This window comes from Carettochelys insculpta, chromosome 6, assembly GCF_033958435.1.
Source record: "Carettochelys insculpta isolate YL-2023 chromosome 6, ASM3395843v1, whole genome shotgun sequence".
Classification (NCBI taxonomy): domain Eukaryota; kingdom Metazoa; phylum Chordata; order Testudines; family Carettochelyidae; genus Carettochelys; species Carettochelys insculpta.
In genome coordinates, this window is record NC_134142.1 from 78,049,500 (window position 1) to 78,065,369 (window position 15,870).

General features: G+C 52.6%; 1 protein-coding gene across 4 annotated transcripts in view; it reads left to right on the forward strand.

The window, feature by feature from the left end:
* Positions 1 to 15,870, forward strand: part of SBF2 (SET binding factor 2) — a 648,361-nt gene that overhangs the window by 570,389 nt on the left and 62,102 nt on the right. For 2 of the 4 annotated variants that reach the window (XM_074997415.1, XM_074997416.1), the window contains exons 28-29: positions 2,689 to 2,826; positions 5,031 to 5,126. In XM_074997415.1, the coding sequence (XP_074853516.1) occupies positions 2,689 to 2,826; positions 5,031 to 5,126 (234 nt within the window). The remainder of the gene's footprint in view (positions 1 to 2,688; positions 2,827 to 5,030; positions 5,127 to 15,870) is intronic. The other 2 variants (XM_074997417.1, XM_074997418.1) reach the window with 1 other exon arrangement.

The following is a 15,870-nucleotide window of genomic DNA, read 5'->3' on the forward strand; positions in this document are numbered from 1 at the left end:
TCTCACCCTTTGGCTGCTAGTTTAATTTATGCCTTTCAACCAACCAACACCTGTGATACTCAGATTGCTAAGGAAGCTCAAAGCAAGATGGTTGTATGATCATGTTAGCCTCAGAATGGACCAGGCGGTTTTGTATTCAGATCATCTTCTTGGCAGTCACTCGATAAAGAATAGGATGTCTTCATGTCACCCTCCTATTTGTGAGTCCCTTGATGGCTGATCAGCCCAATTCTGGAGCCATAGATCTTATCACAGAAGAGGCAGGGTGTTGGTGGCTATTGGAGGGGGCAGAGCAGTTTCTTTTCTTCTTCCCTGCCTCTCCTTGTCTGCATTGTGGCGAGACCTCTCAAAGTGCACTTCCCCCTCATGGATTACCATTCTCCACTGGGGACAATCTTGGGCAAGGTTCTCCAAAGTGTCAACACCAATGCGGCACTTTTTCATGTGTGCTTTCAGCATGTTCTTATATCACTGCCATGGGCCCCCAACACATTGTCCTTCCTCCAGTTCAGAAAACAGAATCCGTTTTGGGAAGCGCTGATCAGACAGCCGAACCACATGACCAGTCCAACGAATTTGTTGATTAATGTTAACGGCTTCAATGTTGGTCATGTTTGACTCTTCCAGGATGCCAATGTTCATGCACCTATCCTCCTGAGAGATATTTAGGATTCTCCTGGAGCAGCATTGATGATATTGTCCAAGTGCCTTCAAATGACACTTGTATGTTGTACAGGTTTCACATGCATACATTAGCATTGGAACAACTACTGCACAGTGTACAAGGAGCTCTGCCTTGGGGATAGATGTCTCGGTTCCTGAAGACCTTTAGTCTCAGACAGGCAGAAGCAGAGCTTGCACACCTCAGCCGATGCTGGATTTTCACATCAATTTTCACATCACATCTACTTTAGCAGGAAGATGACTTCCAAGATATGGGAAGTGCTCCACATTTTCCAGCAGTTCTCCATTGACTTCAATAGAAGGTGCATGAGATTGTCCCATTGGTAAAAGCTGGTGGAACACTTTGGTCTTATTGATGTTCAGTGTGAGGCCGAGATTCTTGTGTGCTTCAGTGAAGCACTTAAGAGGGCCTGAATGGCTATGGGAGAAAGATCAACAACTATATTGTCATCTATGTGCTGGAGCTCCATACAATGAAGCCATTGCTTCTCACTGGAGGGAGCACTGTAATGAGCTCACGAACCACTTCTCCACCATGGTCCTAGAATCCTTGGACCAAATCCCTCAGCAACTGACTAGAGATGATTGTGCAACACTTCCTACCCTGAGTAAAGTCCAAGTTGCCATCAAAGCATTGAAGTGCAACTAGGCAACCGGACTAGATGGAATCCCCACCGAAGTCTTCAAAGAAGATAGGCCAGAGTTCCACAAACAGCTCCACCTCCTGATCCGGGATAGGAAGCAGATGCCACAAGATTTCAGACACCCTGATTGTCAGTCTTTTCAAGAAGGGCAAAAAGTCAGACTGTGGAAACTATTGTGGCATCTCCTTCCTAGCAACAGCAGGGAAAATCTTAGCTTAAATCCTTGCAAGCCAACTCCTGCCACTCTCAGAAGAAATTCTTCCGGAATCCTAGTGTGTCTTTTGACCATTCTGTCCAATAGTAGACATGATCTTCACTGCCCGGCAACTGCAAGAAAAATGTCATGAACACAACCAAGCCTTATATATGAGTTTCACTGACATGCCCAGAGCATTCAACTTAGTCAATCATAGTGTGCTGTGGACCATCCTCTCAAAGATTGTCTGCCCCAAAACAGTCATTAGCATTTTAAGGCTGCTTCCCAACAACATGACTGCCACAATATTGAGAAACAACTGATCCCAAAGTGACCCTTTGAAGTCAAAACAGGAGTCAAGCAAGGGTTCATCATTGCCCCATCACTGTTCTGCATCTTCATCGGCATGACCCTTCACCTCATTGATGGCAAGCTTCTAGATGGTGTGAAGATTGTCTATAGAATGAATGGGAAGCTTTGCAATCTCGGGAGACTGATGGCTAAAAGCAAGGCCTCCACAACCTCGATCATGGAGCTCCATTCAGATCTGCTGAACCTAACAATACAGAAGGCAGCCTGGTTTCTCAGAATGATGACCCCAAATCATTACACCTTGCAGCCTGGATGCTGGCTGGATGACATCTCTGGAGAGAAGCTGCTCTGCTGCAGCCCAAAACATCTTTCTTCAGTGCAGAAACTTTCACCCACAATGAACCTTCAACTCTAGAAGACCAAATGGAGGAAGTTTCTATCTGAGCTAAATAAATTCAGACTGGAAATAAGGCATGAACACTTAACAATGAGGGTAGTTAACCATCACAACACCTAATCAAGGATTGTGGTAGATTCTCTATTTCTGGCAGTTTTTTAAATCTAGATAGGCTGTTTTTCTAGAAGATGTACTTTTGTAAACAACAACAATAAATTTTGGGAAGTTCCATGTTATGCTGGAGGTTAGAGATCACAGAGGTCCCTTCTGGTTTGATGATCTATGAATCTAAGAAATGATGTGAGGCTGTTGGTGTGCATTATAGGAAGAATGCAAAGTACTATCTTTGCTGTCATTCTTAATCACCTTTTTACATATTATTCTCTATGTTGTTTTAATCTTATATATAATATAGCAATAATTTAATTTATTTTGTGTTTTCTGTATTTATTTAGTTCCTCCTAATTTAGAATCTTCAAGCAACATAGAACAGGAGAAATATCTGCAAGCCTTACTCAATGCAATTTCCACCCACTCTAAAATGAATGGCAGTAATACTCTCACTGTCAGACCAACAATTGCTTTGTCTCCAGGTAAGTGTTCTTTTCTGTAACTAAGATAAAAAGTAAACAACTGTGATTGTCTGTGTGTTAAATAAACAGATATACACATCTCATAAACTTGGAAGGGGCCCTGGGAGGTCAAGTCTAGTCCCCTGCCCTCTCAGCAGGACCAAGCACCATCCCTGAAAGATTTTTTTTCTCTCCAATCTATTTGCCCCAGCTCCCAAAGTGGCCTCCTCAAACATTGAACTCACAACCCCAGTTTTAGCAGGTCAACATTGAAACCACTGAGGTATCCCCAGTCTGCTTTCTGTTACATTTTCCACATAACTTCTTAATAGTAAAAGAGGGATAGCCATGCTAGTCTATATATTATCAAAACAAAAAAGCTGTCCAGTAGCACTTTAACAAAATAATTTATTAGGTGATGAGCTTTCATGGGATAGACCCACTTCTTAGGTTATAGTTTCTGAGTGTCTTACAGTAAATTCTTTTGTATCTGGCATCTACGGAACCTGGAGTTTGCCAGATAATCAAAGATTCTGGATAATAGAGAGATATACCTAGCAAGGCATAACACTAAAAAAAAGCAAGATTAGATATTAAGAAACAAACAAAAATGCTTGCAGAATATTGTTCCCAGTCTTTTTCCACAAACATACACATACATTAGAAGAAGACTGTTCCTCTCTTCTAGCAGGACGTAACCACAGCAGAATAGCTCTGGGCAGTATGAGTAGCTCACACTGGGTGGGAGAGCAGAGAAGCCTGCCGGCTGCACTCAGATGCAGCACGGGAAGGATACAGGGCAGCACTGGTGGGCCACCCGTGCTCCCAAAGCAGGGGCATTGCTCTGGCTTTCTGTTCACAAACCCCAGCCCTGATGCCGCTCCTCCGTGCTCCCACCTATTGTCCACTTAGCAGAGGAGAAGCAGCGTCAGGGCTGGGGTTTGTGCACTGCGCATGAGAGCAGTGCCTCTGCCTTTTGGGGGAGGGGGCAACCCACTCAGTGCTGCCCTAAGTCCCTTCATGCTGCATCTGAGTGCAGCCGGCAGACTCCTCTGCTCTCTCCAAGCTCCTGCCTGGTGTCTGCTGACCAGAGCTGCTCAGCTGTGAGTTATGCCAGTTATTTGACTGTGCTGATTAATCAAATAGAAGTTAAACAAGAGTTTACTGTAGTTACGCTAATTTTTTGCAGTTGAGTTTTTCATAGTGTGAAGAATGTTGAAAGCTACATTATTCTTCAAAACAATTTCAGTAAGACCAAGGTTGTAGATAAATTGGACCATCATAATTTTTATTACTTGGCCCACTATTTCAGTGTTTCTTAGCCAGGAGCTGCACCAGAGGATCACTAAAGGAAATCAGGAAAGTTGCAAGATATTGGAAATGTTATTACAATTCTAAAGCACGCAAAAAAATTCAAAATTACTTCAGGGAGGTCAATACCTTTGAAGTATGTGAGGTCCAGTGTAGTAATAATAGGTAGATTATATAGGCTTAACATTATCATTAATACATTTTTACTCTATGTTAAATGTAAGGAGGTTGCAAAAAAATTTTCCTTCAATTATGGGGTTGCCAACCTGAAAAGTTTGAGAACCACTGCTTTATTTTATATTACGTGAAAATTTGAAAACATGTTGCAAGTTGATGCTACATGAATATATGCAGTATTTATCTATAAAATTACTGTAGTGTAAGTTGCATAAGCAATGGTTATTTCCATGTTTTATGCACAATTAACTTTAATTTTTCCATGTATAATTTTATTTAAATAACTGGAAAATTCTAGTTTATCTAGATCTGAGTGAAGTCACTAAGATTTAGTCAGTATTTTATTTCATTTATGATGTTATGCAACCTGATAAGTTTCATGTAAAGTTAACTCAAATAATGTTTTAGAAACAGGAGCATGTGTCTTGAGAAGTTTGTCTACTTGGCTTAATCTTTTGTTGGAATTAATGCCTATTTTTTCAAAGTAACACTAACACCATCTCAAATCTGTGCCTGCTTTGCTTCATTTGTCATTAAATACTTTGTTTGCATTAACCAAGTCTAGTCTCAATAATGATGCAAATTTATACATTATCTCTAAAAACAAATTTAAGGGCCTCTTAAATTACAGAATTGGTAGCAATTGAAGCACAAAAAGAACATTTTTGTCATTTGAGTAATGTTAGTCTGAATGGCATTGTAGCCTTTAATCTTCTATTGTTTTTGACTGACTTTAGGCATTGAAAGGAGGACTTCAAGAATGTCCACTGTGGTTAAGCAGGTAGTGCCAGGACATTTGGATGTAAATCTATCCAGTAGCTTTGCTCGAGGAGGTTAGTAAGACTAGCTCAAAGACTAAGCGTTGATGTAAACTGAAATAAAATGTATAATACAATGTTAGCGCTGATATAAAAACAATTGGTTTGCACCTTAGTTAATTGCATTATAAAATAATAAAATACATGTTAAAGTTGTTTAATTCACCAACCATCTGGTGTTAAAATGTGTATCTTGTATTGCCTAATGAAGTAAATGATCATTAATTGTTAACAGAATATTGTTAGTATCCAAGCAAGTTCTGACTTGTGAATGAGTAATTCTTTAAAATCCTAACATTATGGATCAGCACATTGGTTGTGTGAAAATTATTTTATGTTTAATGACTATACAAATGGATGCATCTGGATGATGTTACTCCAGAGAAATTAAGGGCAAGCCAGGACAGCCAGTAATAGATAGAATTGTACAAATGGGCCATTCAGACTTGAGGGAGCGCATAGTGAGTCTGAAGTTACTTCAAAATGCCATTTTTACTTTGTAGGATGTGTGTGTGGAGAGATGTAGCTATTGTGACAAAGTCCCTTGTCAGCCCTTGTGGGTCCCTGTGTTTCCTGGCGGTTCTCTGGTGTGCCTCAGAGACTCACGGAGACCCCTTATCTGCCCAGGCCTTTCCAAAGGCAGGAGTCTCCATTTAGTGAGCCATCCTCATCATAGGCAAGTCCAGAGTGGGGAGGATAAAGCCAGTCCCCTTGCAGGCCCGCGCCTGCTCCAGTGGAGTAATCCCTCTGGGGAAGGGTCAGGGGAGTCCACACCCACCCTCTACCCTGGACTCCGGCCCAGGGTCCCTACGAGGACAAGAAGCAACTGGCAGGGCCTCTACCCCTGCCCCAAAGTAGCAACCTCACCCTGGGCCACTTCACCCACCGCTTCCCCATGGTAGGTAAGTCCGGTCCGGTCTGGTCCGGTGCGCCTTCCAAAACCTTCCCACCTGCTACCAGATGGGGAGCCTTTTATAGGGAGCACAGGGTCCATCTGACCAATGAGGGCCTGGGCCTAGTCAGGGAACAAGAACGCCTTGGCTCACCACCCGGCATCTCTTCTCTCTGGTGGGGGGCGCTCCTGCAGCCTGTCCCCAGAGGCTGGGGAGCTGCCACGGAGAGCCCACTTAGGGCCCCTGTGGCTGGGAGGTCAGGTGGTGGGAGGTGAGCAGCCTTGGCTGCTGGCGCTGGCCCCCCTTGGGGCTGCTTTTGGCCCCTTCTTTTGGGCCAGCTTCTCCCCTGCCCTAGGCAGGCTGCTTTCTTCTCCCCTCCACTCCACTCCTCCCAGCTAGTTTTTTCTGGAACTGCTAGGTGGGTGGTGTGTGGGGGCACTCCTGCTGCCCTGCCTCTTGGCAGGGAAGGGGGTATCCCCCCCTTCCATCTTTTGGGGGGGAGTCTGCTGGCCCTCTATTTGGGCCCACCTTCTTCCATCTACTGGCTGCTGCATCCTCACCCCTTCAGAGGAGGTAAGGGGCTTTCTTGGGTGGCGGCTGCGCTTTCCCTCCACAGCTCGCTGTGGAGTGGCTTGGGGGAGGGGTGAGTTTGGGTGGGGCCCCTCTCCATTGGGGCTCCACAGGGGTGGCTGCATAGTTGGGGGTGGGGTGTAAGGGTGTGGTCCTTGCCCCACCACTGCAGCCACTGCCTCCTTCCCCGCCCCCCCACCCCCACACCCAGCTGCCACCGGGGCCCTCTCCATCTGGGCCCCACCCTGATCATCTGCCCCTTCCTCCCCCACCCTGCTCTTGTGGGGCTCTGCAGCAGCACCTGCTGTGGGCCCACCCTCAGGCACCCATGGGCACACTCTTTCCCCAGCCCCCCCCATTTGGCTGGTTCCACCCCCCTTCCATCTTGCCCGCCCTCTTTTTGTGCCCACCCCCCCCCATTTTTCTTTCTGTTAGGTGCCTAAGCCCTCCCATTCCACTCACTCGCCTCACCACACTTACATATATTGTACCCCCACACACACATCCCAGTGCAGTAGCAGGAGCCGCTTACCATCTTGTGCTGGGAGCTGCGGCCTCTTGCACCTCCCTTTCCTCCCTCCCTCCTCCTGCTCCACCCCCACCTGGCCGGGTTCTCAGCTTTGCTGGTGGGGGAGGGGCAGCCACTTCCTCCTTCCCCTCTCCTCCATTCCTCCCATCCCCTGTGCTCTTTCCTAAAGGTCCCCACCCTCACAAATCCCCTTCGCCCTTACACCCCTCATCATGGCCACCGTGCCTACTGGGGGGTCACCCAGTGACACCCCCCTTCCCCTCCCCTCCACTGGTCTTCCTTCCACCTCTGAAATGGCGGCCCCCTCATCCAGGGCCACAGGGGTCATTGCCTTCTCATCAGCCGAGGGCGTGGGCGTAGGCTCCGGGGCTTCTGCCATCCCCGCTGTGGTGTCCTCCGGTGACCCTGCCCCAAACCCAACCCCCCGAAGGGGTAGGAAGGGTCAGGAGCAAAAGAAAGGCAAGAGCCCCGCCCGGAAGGCCAATCCTCCCATGGCGGAGGCTCTTACCCCAGCTGCTGCAACACCATCCAGCGCAGCTCTCTCTTCTCCCTGCTCCCCTCTTCCCACCACCGTGCCTGGGGGCTCTGATCCCTCGGGCCCCAGGTCGTACGCCCAGGTGGCAGCTGCCGCCTCACACTCTGCTCCTTCCACCTCCACCAGGACTACCATCCCCTATGGTCGCGGCCCCTTCCCCTTGCTCACCAGGATGCACAGAGTCCACTGCCTCCTGGTAGCTGCCGCACCCCACGTGGAAACCTACATGCGGGCGTTGGCACAGGTGGTGGGGTCCGCAGCCGTGATGGCGGCCTCCTGGATGTTCGGGAGGCTTGTCTTCTTCCTGGCTTTGGAGGCCGCTGCCCAGGAGGCAGTGGAGATGGGCTTGGCAGTAGGGGGCATTCATGTGCCCCTGGAGCCTCTGGAAGAGTTGGGCGTACGGGTGTCCCGCCCTTCCTCCTCAACTCCGCCCTTGTGCCTTTCCTTGCCACCCTGGGCCGGCCTCTGTCAGTCCTGAGCCCCCTCCCGCTTGGCTGCAAGGACCCCGCCCTCCGACATGTGCTTTCTTTCTGCCGGCAGGCTCATGTACAACTGTTGCCGGCGGCAGCACAGGGCAGGGTAGCCCAGGAGAGGGCTATACTGGTGCCCCATCAAAGGGCTCAGTACCGGCTCTTTTATACTCTGGGGGAGGCCTGGTGCTTTGTGTGCCGGGCAACGGGGCACGTCCAGAGGGACTTCCCCCTGGCCCAGCACAAAAGAGAGGAGCCCAGGACCTCCTCCAACCCGGGGGTGCCAGCCACGAGACCAGCGGCGCCCCGACCGCGACAGGCCCTGGGACCGCCCTTCCTCCTCTCGGCCTGGATGGATCCATCGCTGCTCGGGCATCGGAGGGCACCCAACCAGGTGGTGCTGGGCAGGAAGAAGTGGGCGCCGGCGCCCGAGCGGGCACAAGAGCCAGCTCCGCAGAGGAGAGGGAGGCGGGGCCAGCGGCAGGACCCCAGCAGGGCCCACCCCAGGGCAGGCTGTCCCTTCCCCCTGCCGCCCCAGTCCCTCTCTCCCTCCTCACTGCTGCTTCAGTCCCCTGGCCCTTCCTCCTCTGCCACCCAGCCCCCCTCATCAGAGGACTGGGTGCTGGTAAGGGGTAAAAGGAGAAAAAGGAGCACGTGCGCCCGGCACCCCACCCCATCAGAGGATGGGGTGGGCGTGCCCCGCAAGGCACCTAAAAGGACCGCCAGCCCCAGTCCACCTGTTGAACCCCTGGCCACTGACCACCTGCTGGGGGTGGCCAGGGCCACGGCGGCAGCGGCTGCTATAAAGGACGCCACCCCTCCTGCCCCAGAGTCGGAGCCTCCAAAAGCGGAGACGGCCTCCACTGCCCTCTTGCCCTGCTCCAACACCCCTCCGGCCACTGCCCAGGGGGGGCATCCGGAGGAGGTAAGCCTCGGCCTTGCCCTTCTTTTGCAGGAGGTTGAGGCCCTGGGTCTCACCCCAGTGGCCCTGGATGCAGACAGCCTTCTACTGGACGCCTGTGGGCCATCCATTTACTCCCCATCCCTCTCGCTCCCCTTCTCCCCGCCCACCAGCGCCCCTTTAACTGCCACCCTTCCCTGGTCCGGGACGTCGCAGGGTGCGGGCCCCCCCCAACTGGGGATGACCTCCCAGCAGAGGTTGGCCAGCCCCTGGACGCCCCAGGAGAACCAGAATTCTCCTTACGCCTCCTTTCCCCCTTCAGACCTGAAAATTCCCAAACAATTCCCCCCGCCCTGTTGGTGCCCGCTGCCAAGTGCGTGGGTACCATGCCCTTAACCCCAGCTCCTCTTCCACTGTCTGTGGAAGTCCCCCTTCCTGAGATCCCCTATGTTCCCGTCCCAGCCCCTGCTCCCACCCTGGCTTCCCCCTCCACCCCCACCCCTACTCCCCTCCCCAATCAGTGTTCCACCCTAGAACCCGTAACTCTCCCCCCTCCAGATCCTTCCCCTCCCCCTCTTCCACCACCCCCGCCCCTTCCTCCTCCCCCTGTTCCCCCCACCCCCTCCCAACCCTTTCCCTCCCCTTCTAACCCTCATGCCCCCTACCTCCACCCTTCCCCTTTTCCCCCTTTCCCTTAATACTTGTCCACATATATCCACCCCCGAGGCTGCAATCGCCTGAGAGGCCCCTGCTATACTGCCCTCTCCCAGCACCTCCAGGGCTGCTATCCCTCTGTTCTTGGAGGACATTCGTGGCTCCGACAAGGTCGCTCTCGCCCTCCAGCGCTGGGGTGACTTTCATGTCATCTTAGAGTCCGTGAGGGCCCTTCTAAAGGAGGGCAAGGGGACCGGGAGGAGGACGCCACAGCCTACCAGCGGGCTTGCGGCTTCCGTGTTGCCCTTATTACTTTTGGCGTCAGTCACGTTTGCTGCGCGGCCCCACGGGGGCCATCGGCACTCCCTCCGGTGAGGATCCTCTCCAGCCCTCCAAATGGCGCTGTTCTTCTTTGCCTCATTAAATGCCAGGGGCTGCGGGTCGGGTCTCCACAGGTGCCAAGTGTTCTCCTTCCTCTGGGAGGTGGGGTACTCGGTCACCTTCTTGCAGGAGACCCACACTACTCCAGCCGCCAAAGCCAGCTGGCAGCTGGAGTGGGGAGACGGGGTCCATTTTAGTCATCTCTTGGCCCATCGGGCTGGGGTAGCAACCCTGTTCTCCCCAGACCTGCGGCCCGAGGTGCTGGGGAGCGTCGAGGTCGTGCCAGGCTGCCTGCTGTATCTCCGGGTACGGGTAGAGGGGCTGCCCCTCCACCTTGCCAATGCCTACGCCCAGACATCCAGCCTGGAGAGAACATCCTTCTTCCGGCAGGCAGCGGCCTTCCTCAGCTCCATCGATCCTCATGAGTGCCTGGTCCTCAGCGGGGATTTCAACTGCACCCTTGAGGAGTGGGACCGTATGGGGACGGAGCAGTGCCCGGCTGCTGCGGACGTCCTCAGGGAGCTCATCAATCATCTCTCCCTGGTGGACGTCTGGCGCAGCCACCACCCGGACGAGGACACTGTCTTCACCTACATCCGGGTGGTGGGCCATAAATCTACACTCCCGGTTGGACCGCATCTACATGTCTCGACACCATCTCTCACGGGCCCAGTCCTCCAGCGTGCAGCCAGCCCACTTCTCAGACCACCACTTAGAACATAAGAACATAAGAATGGCCATACTGGGTCAGACCAAAGGTCCATCCAGCCCAGCATCCCATCTGCCGACGGTGGCCAATGCCAGGTGCCCCAGAGAAGGAGAACAGAAGACAATGATCAAGTGATTTATCTCCTGCCATCCATCTCCTGCCCTTGTTCTGAAGGCTAGGGCACCATACTTTATCCCTGGCTAATAGCCATTTATGGACCTAACCTGCAAAAATTTATCAAGCTCTTTTTTAAACCCTAATAGAGTCCTGGCCTTCACAGCCTCCTCGGGCAAGGAGTTCCACAGGTTGACTGTGCGCTGTGTGAAGAAAAATTTCCTTTTATTAGTTTTGAACCTATTACCCATCAATTTCATTTGGTGTCCCCTAGTTCTTGTATTATGGGAAAAGGTAAATAATTTTTCTATATTCACTTTCTCCACACCATTCATGATTTTATATACCTCTATCATATCGCCCTTCAATCACCTCTTTTCCAAACTGAAAAGTCCCAGTCTCTCTAGCCTCTCCCCATATGGGACCCGTTCCAAGCCCCTAATCATCTTAGTCGCCCTTTTCTGAACCTTTTCTAATGCCAATATATCTTTTTTGAGGTGAGGAGACCACATCTGCACGCAGTACTCAAGATGTGGGCGTACCATAGTTTTATATAGGGGAAGTATGATATCTTTTGTCTTATTATCGATCCCTTTTTTAATAATTCCTAACATCCTATTTGCCTTACTAACTGTCGCTGCACACTGCGTGGATGTCTTCAGAGAACTATCCACTATAACTCCAAGATCCCTTTCCTGATCTGTCGTAGCTAAATTTGACCCCATCATGTAGTACGTGTAATTTGGGTTATTTTTCCAACATGCATTACCTTACACTTACCCACATTAAATTTCATTTGCCATTTTGCTGCCCAATCACTCAGTTTGCTGAGATCTTTTTGTAGTTCTTCACAATCCCTTTTGCTTTTGACTGTCCTGAACAACTTGGTGTCATCTGCAAACTTTGCCACCTCACTGCTTACCTCATTTTCTAGGCTTTCCTTTCACCGGGGAAGCGGGGGCGGCCTACTGACATTTTAATAACAGGCTGCTGGAGGATGTGGGCTTCGTGGTGTCCTTCCAGGAGTTCTGGCTGGCCTGGCGCGGGCAACGACACGCTTTCCCTTGGCACGGCAGTGGTGGGATCTGGGAAAGGTGCGCGCACGGCTCTTCTGCCGTGACTATACCCGGGGGGCCATCTGGTGGCGGGATTCGCTGATAGGACAGCTGGAGCAGGAGGTTCTTGAGCTGGAGAGGCGCGTGGCCGCCAGCCCCAGAGATCCATCCCTCTGCGGCACGTACCGGGAGAAGCGGGACGAGCTCAGAGCCCTTGACGCCCTTCGGGCACAGGGGGCCTTAGTGAGGTTGTGGATCCAGCTCCTTCAGGAGATGGACCGCAGCTCCCACTTCTTCTACACCCTGGAGAAAAAGAGGGGTGCCAAAAAACACATCCTCTGCCTTCTTGCAGAGGATGGCACCCCTCTTACGGATCCGGTGGAGATGCACAAGGGCGCTCATGCCTTCTACACCACCCTTTTCTCCCCGGATCCGACCGACGCCCACCGGGTGCTTTGGAACCAACTGCCTTTGGTCAGCACAGGCGACCGGGACCGACTGGAGCTTCCTCTCACTCTAGCTGAGCTCTCGGAAGCCCTCCGTCTCATGCCCACCAACAAGTCCCCGGGCATGGACGGGCTGACCGTGGAGTTTTACCATGTGTTTTGGGACGTCCGCGGCCCAGACCTGATCAGCGTCTGGGCCGAGTCCTTGCAAAGCAGGGTCCTCCTCCTCTCATGCAGGCGGGCTGTCCTCACCCTGCTGCCTAAAAAGGGGGACCCCACGACCTTCGGAACTGGCATCCCATCTCGCTCCTCAGCACGGACTACAAAATAATCGCCAAAGCCATCTCCCGTCACTTGGGGTCCGTGCTGCAGGACGTGGTCCACCCCGACCAGACCTACACCATCTCGGGCCGCACCATCTTTGACAATCTCTGTTTGGTCTGGGATCTCTTGGAGCTCGGGTGTAGGGATGGTCTGCCGTTCGCCCTCCTGTCCTTGGACCAGGAGAAGGCGTTCGACAGGGTGGACCACGGGTATCTCCTGGGCACCCTGCGGGCCTTCGGCTTCAGGCCCCATTTTGTCGGGTTTCTCTGGGTGCTGTACTCTGCCTCAGAGTGCACGGTCAAGCTCAAGTGGACCCTGACTGCTCCGGTCAGCTTCGGACGCGGAGTACGACAAGGCTGCCCGCTCGCAGGACAGCTCTACGCCCTGGCCATCGAGCCCTTTCTCTGTCTCCTTCGTCGAAGGTTGGTGGGACTGGTGCTTCAGGAGCCGAGGCTGCGGCTGGTCCTGTCGGTGTATGCCGACGACATGCTCCTCATGGTTCAGGACCTGGGAGACCTGGTGCGGTTGGAGGCCTGCCAAGCCATTTACTCGGCAGCCTCCTCTGCCCGGGTCAATTGGGTCAAGAGTTCTGGCCTGGTGGTCGGGGCTGGGTGGCAGGTGGGCTGCCTCCCACCCATGCTTCAGGCCATTCGGTGGAGCGCGGGTCTGCTGTCCTATCTAGGCATCTTTCTATCTGCCACGCATCCCTCTCCGCCGGAAAACTGGCAGCGTTTAGAAGGCAGGGTGGCTGAGCGGTTGCGGAGGTAGACGGGGCTGCTCCAGTGTCTCTCCCTCTGAGGGAGAGCGCTGGTGCTTAACCAACTAGTGCTGTCCATGCTCTGGCACCGTCTCAACGCCCGTGTCCCACCCCCGGGTTTCCTGGCCCAGCTCCAGAAGGTAGTTCTGGAGTTCTTTTGGCCAGGACTGCACTGAGTCCCTGCAGGGGTTCTCCATCTCCCCCCGGAGGAGAGAGGGCAGGGCCTGACCTGCCTATGCACTCAGGTCCATGTCTTCCGCCTCCGGGCCCTGCAGGGACTCCTCAACAGCAACAGTGCAGATAGTCCGGCGTGGAACACGTTGGCACACCCTTTCCTCCATCACTTCTGAGGGCTCCATTACGACTGGCAGCTCCTTTATTTGCCTTTGAGAGGCCATCCACGAGACCTCTCGGAGCTGCCAGCCTTCCACCAGGACCTCCTCCACACCTGGCGGCTGCTCGCAGTCTCCAGGTCTTTAGGGGCCGCCATGGGGGAAGACCTCCTCGCAGAGCCCCTGCTATACAACCCCTACCTCCATGTGCAGGCGGCGGGGTCCCCTGCGGTGTGCCGGAGGCTGGTCCTCGGTGGAATCACCGGGGTTGGAGACCTCCTGGACTACAACCGGGGAGACTGGATGGAGGCCCCGGCGCTCGCCTGGCGCATGGGGCTCTCCACCCTATGCTCTCCCCAGCGCGTACTCAAGGAAGTGAAGGCTGCCTTACCACCCGCTGCTCATGTCTACCTACGCCGGGTCCTGCAAGAGGGTGCACCCCGCCCCCCTCTCACTCCTGGCTCTCCGGATCTCTCCGTGGGTCCCCGGCTCCATGAGCCTTCCCGCCCCCCTCCCCCTCATCATCCCAGCCGGCTGCACACCTTGCAGCCGGTCCCCTTCCGAGCCGTGCCCCGATGTCATCTGTACACACTCGTGCTTCACACGCTCCACTTCCCCACCCTCATGTCCCTCCCAGACCACAAGTGGTGGGACCTTCTACCGTCTTCAGAGGATGGGGAGCCCCGGTGGGGACATAGGGTGGAGAATCCTTCATGGGGCGGTGAGCACGGGCGTGTACCTGGTGCGGTTCACACCCCTTCTGGACACTTGTTTCTTTTGCGGCACAAGGGAGACCCTGGCGTGCATTTACATTGAATAGTAACAGAGAGGAAGCCGTGCTAGTCTATACACTATCAAAACTAAAAGCAGTCAAGTAGCACCTTAAAGACTAACAAAATAGTTTATTAGGTGAGCTTTCGTGGGACAGACCCACTTCTTCAGACCATAACCATACCAGAACAGACTCAGTATTTAAGGCACAGAGAACCAAAAACAGTAAGCAAGGAGGACAAATCAGAAAAAGATAATCAAGGTGAGCAAATCAGAGAGTGGAGGGGTGGGGGGGAAGGTCAAGAATTAAATTGAGCCAAGTATGCAGACGAGCCCCTATAGTGACTCAGAAAGTTCCCATCATGATTTAAACCATGTGTTAATGTGCCAAATTTGAATATAAAAGCCAGCTCGGCTGCTTCCCTTTCCAGAACGGTGTGATAATTTTGCGACTATTTTGTTAGTCTTTAAAGTGCTACTTGACTGCTTTTTGTTTTTACATTGAATGCACCAGGTTGCAGCCCCTCTTCCGGCTCCTCCAGAACCTCCGGCTGAGGAATCTCAGCAGGAGGTTCTGGCTGCACTTCTCCCCGCACCTGTTCATTCTAGCACACCCCTTCCGTGGCCCTACTAAGTCGCGGGACCTCCTCGTCAGCCTCCTCCTGGCTATGGCCAAGGTGGCCATTTATAACACCCAGGAGAGAAGGCTGGCCGGGGGGGGAGGCCTGCAACTGTGGGGCCTATTTCCTCTCCTCCCTCCGCTCACAAATCCGGGCAGAGTTCCTTTGGGTGGCATCCCCTGGCTCTCTCGACACGTTCAAGGGGCAGTAGGCACTGTCTGGGGTTCTCTGCTCGGTGTCCCCTTCTGGTTCCCTCGTTTTAAACCTCTGACCCCCACTCCTATCCCTGTTTTCTCTTTAGTTGTTCCCCGCACTCTGTTGGGGCCATGTTTTTTTAATGGGTTCCCTCTTCCATTAAGAGGGGCCTTTTAGTCGTGGGCGGGCTGTGCCTGCCCACTTCCTGGTCTTCAAATAGGACCCAGTATGCTGTCCTTCTGGAAGGCTCCAGAAGCTTCCAGGTAAGGGTCTGCCACAGTATGCAGGAAACTTTGTTTAGAAAAATATTACAGGTGGACCTCTCTAGTCTGGCACTCTCTCATCCAACAACATCCATGGTCCAGCATGGTTTTAGTTAGTTTGATGTCTGGTCATCATTGCCGTGGCCAAGTTTCCTGTGATCCCACAGAGTTTGTTTATAGCTACCAGTCCTGGCTCTTAGTGTTGTGCACTGTTGTTTAGCTCTGATGTATCCCTAAATA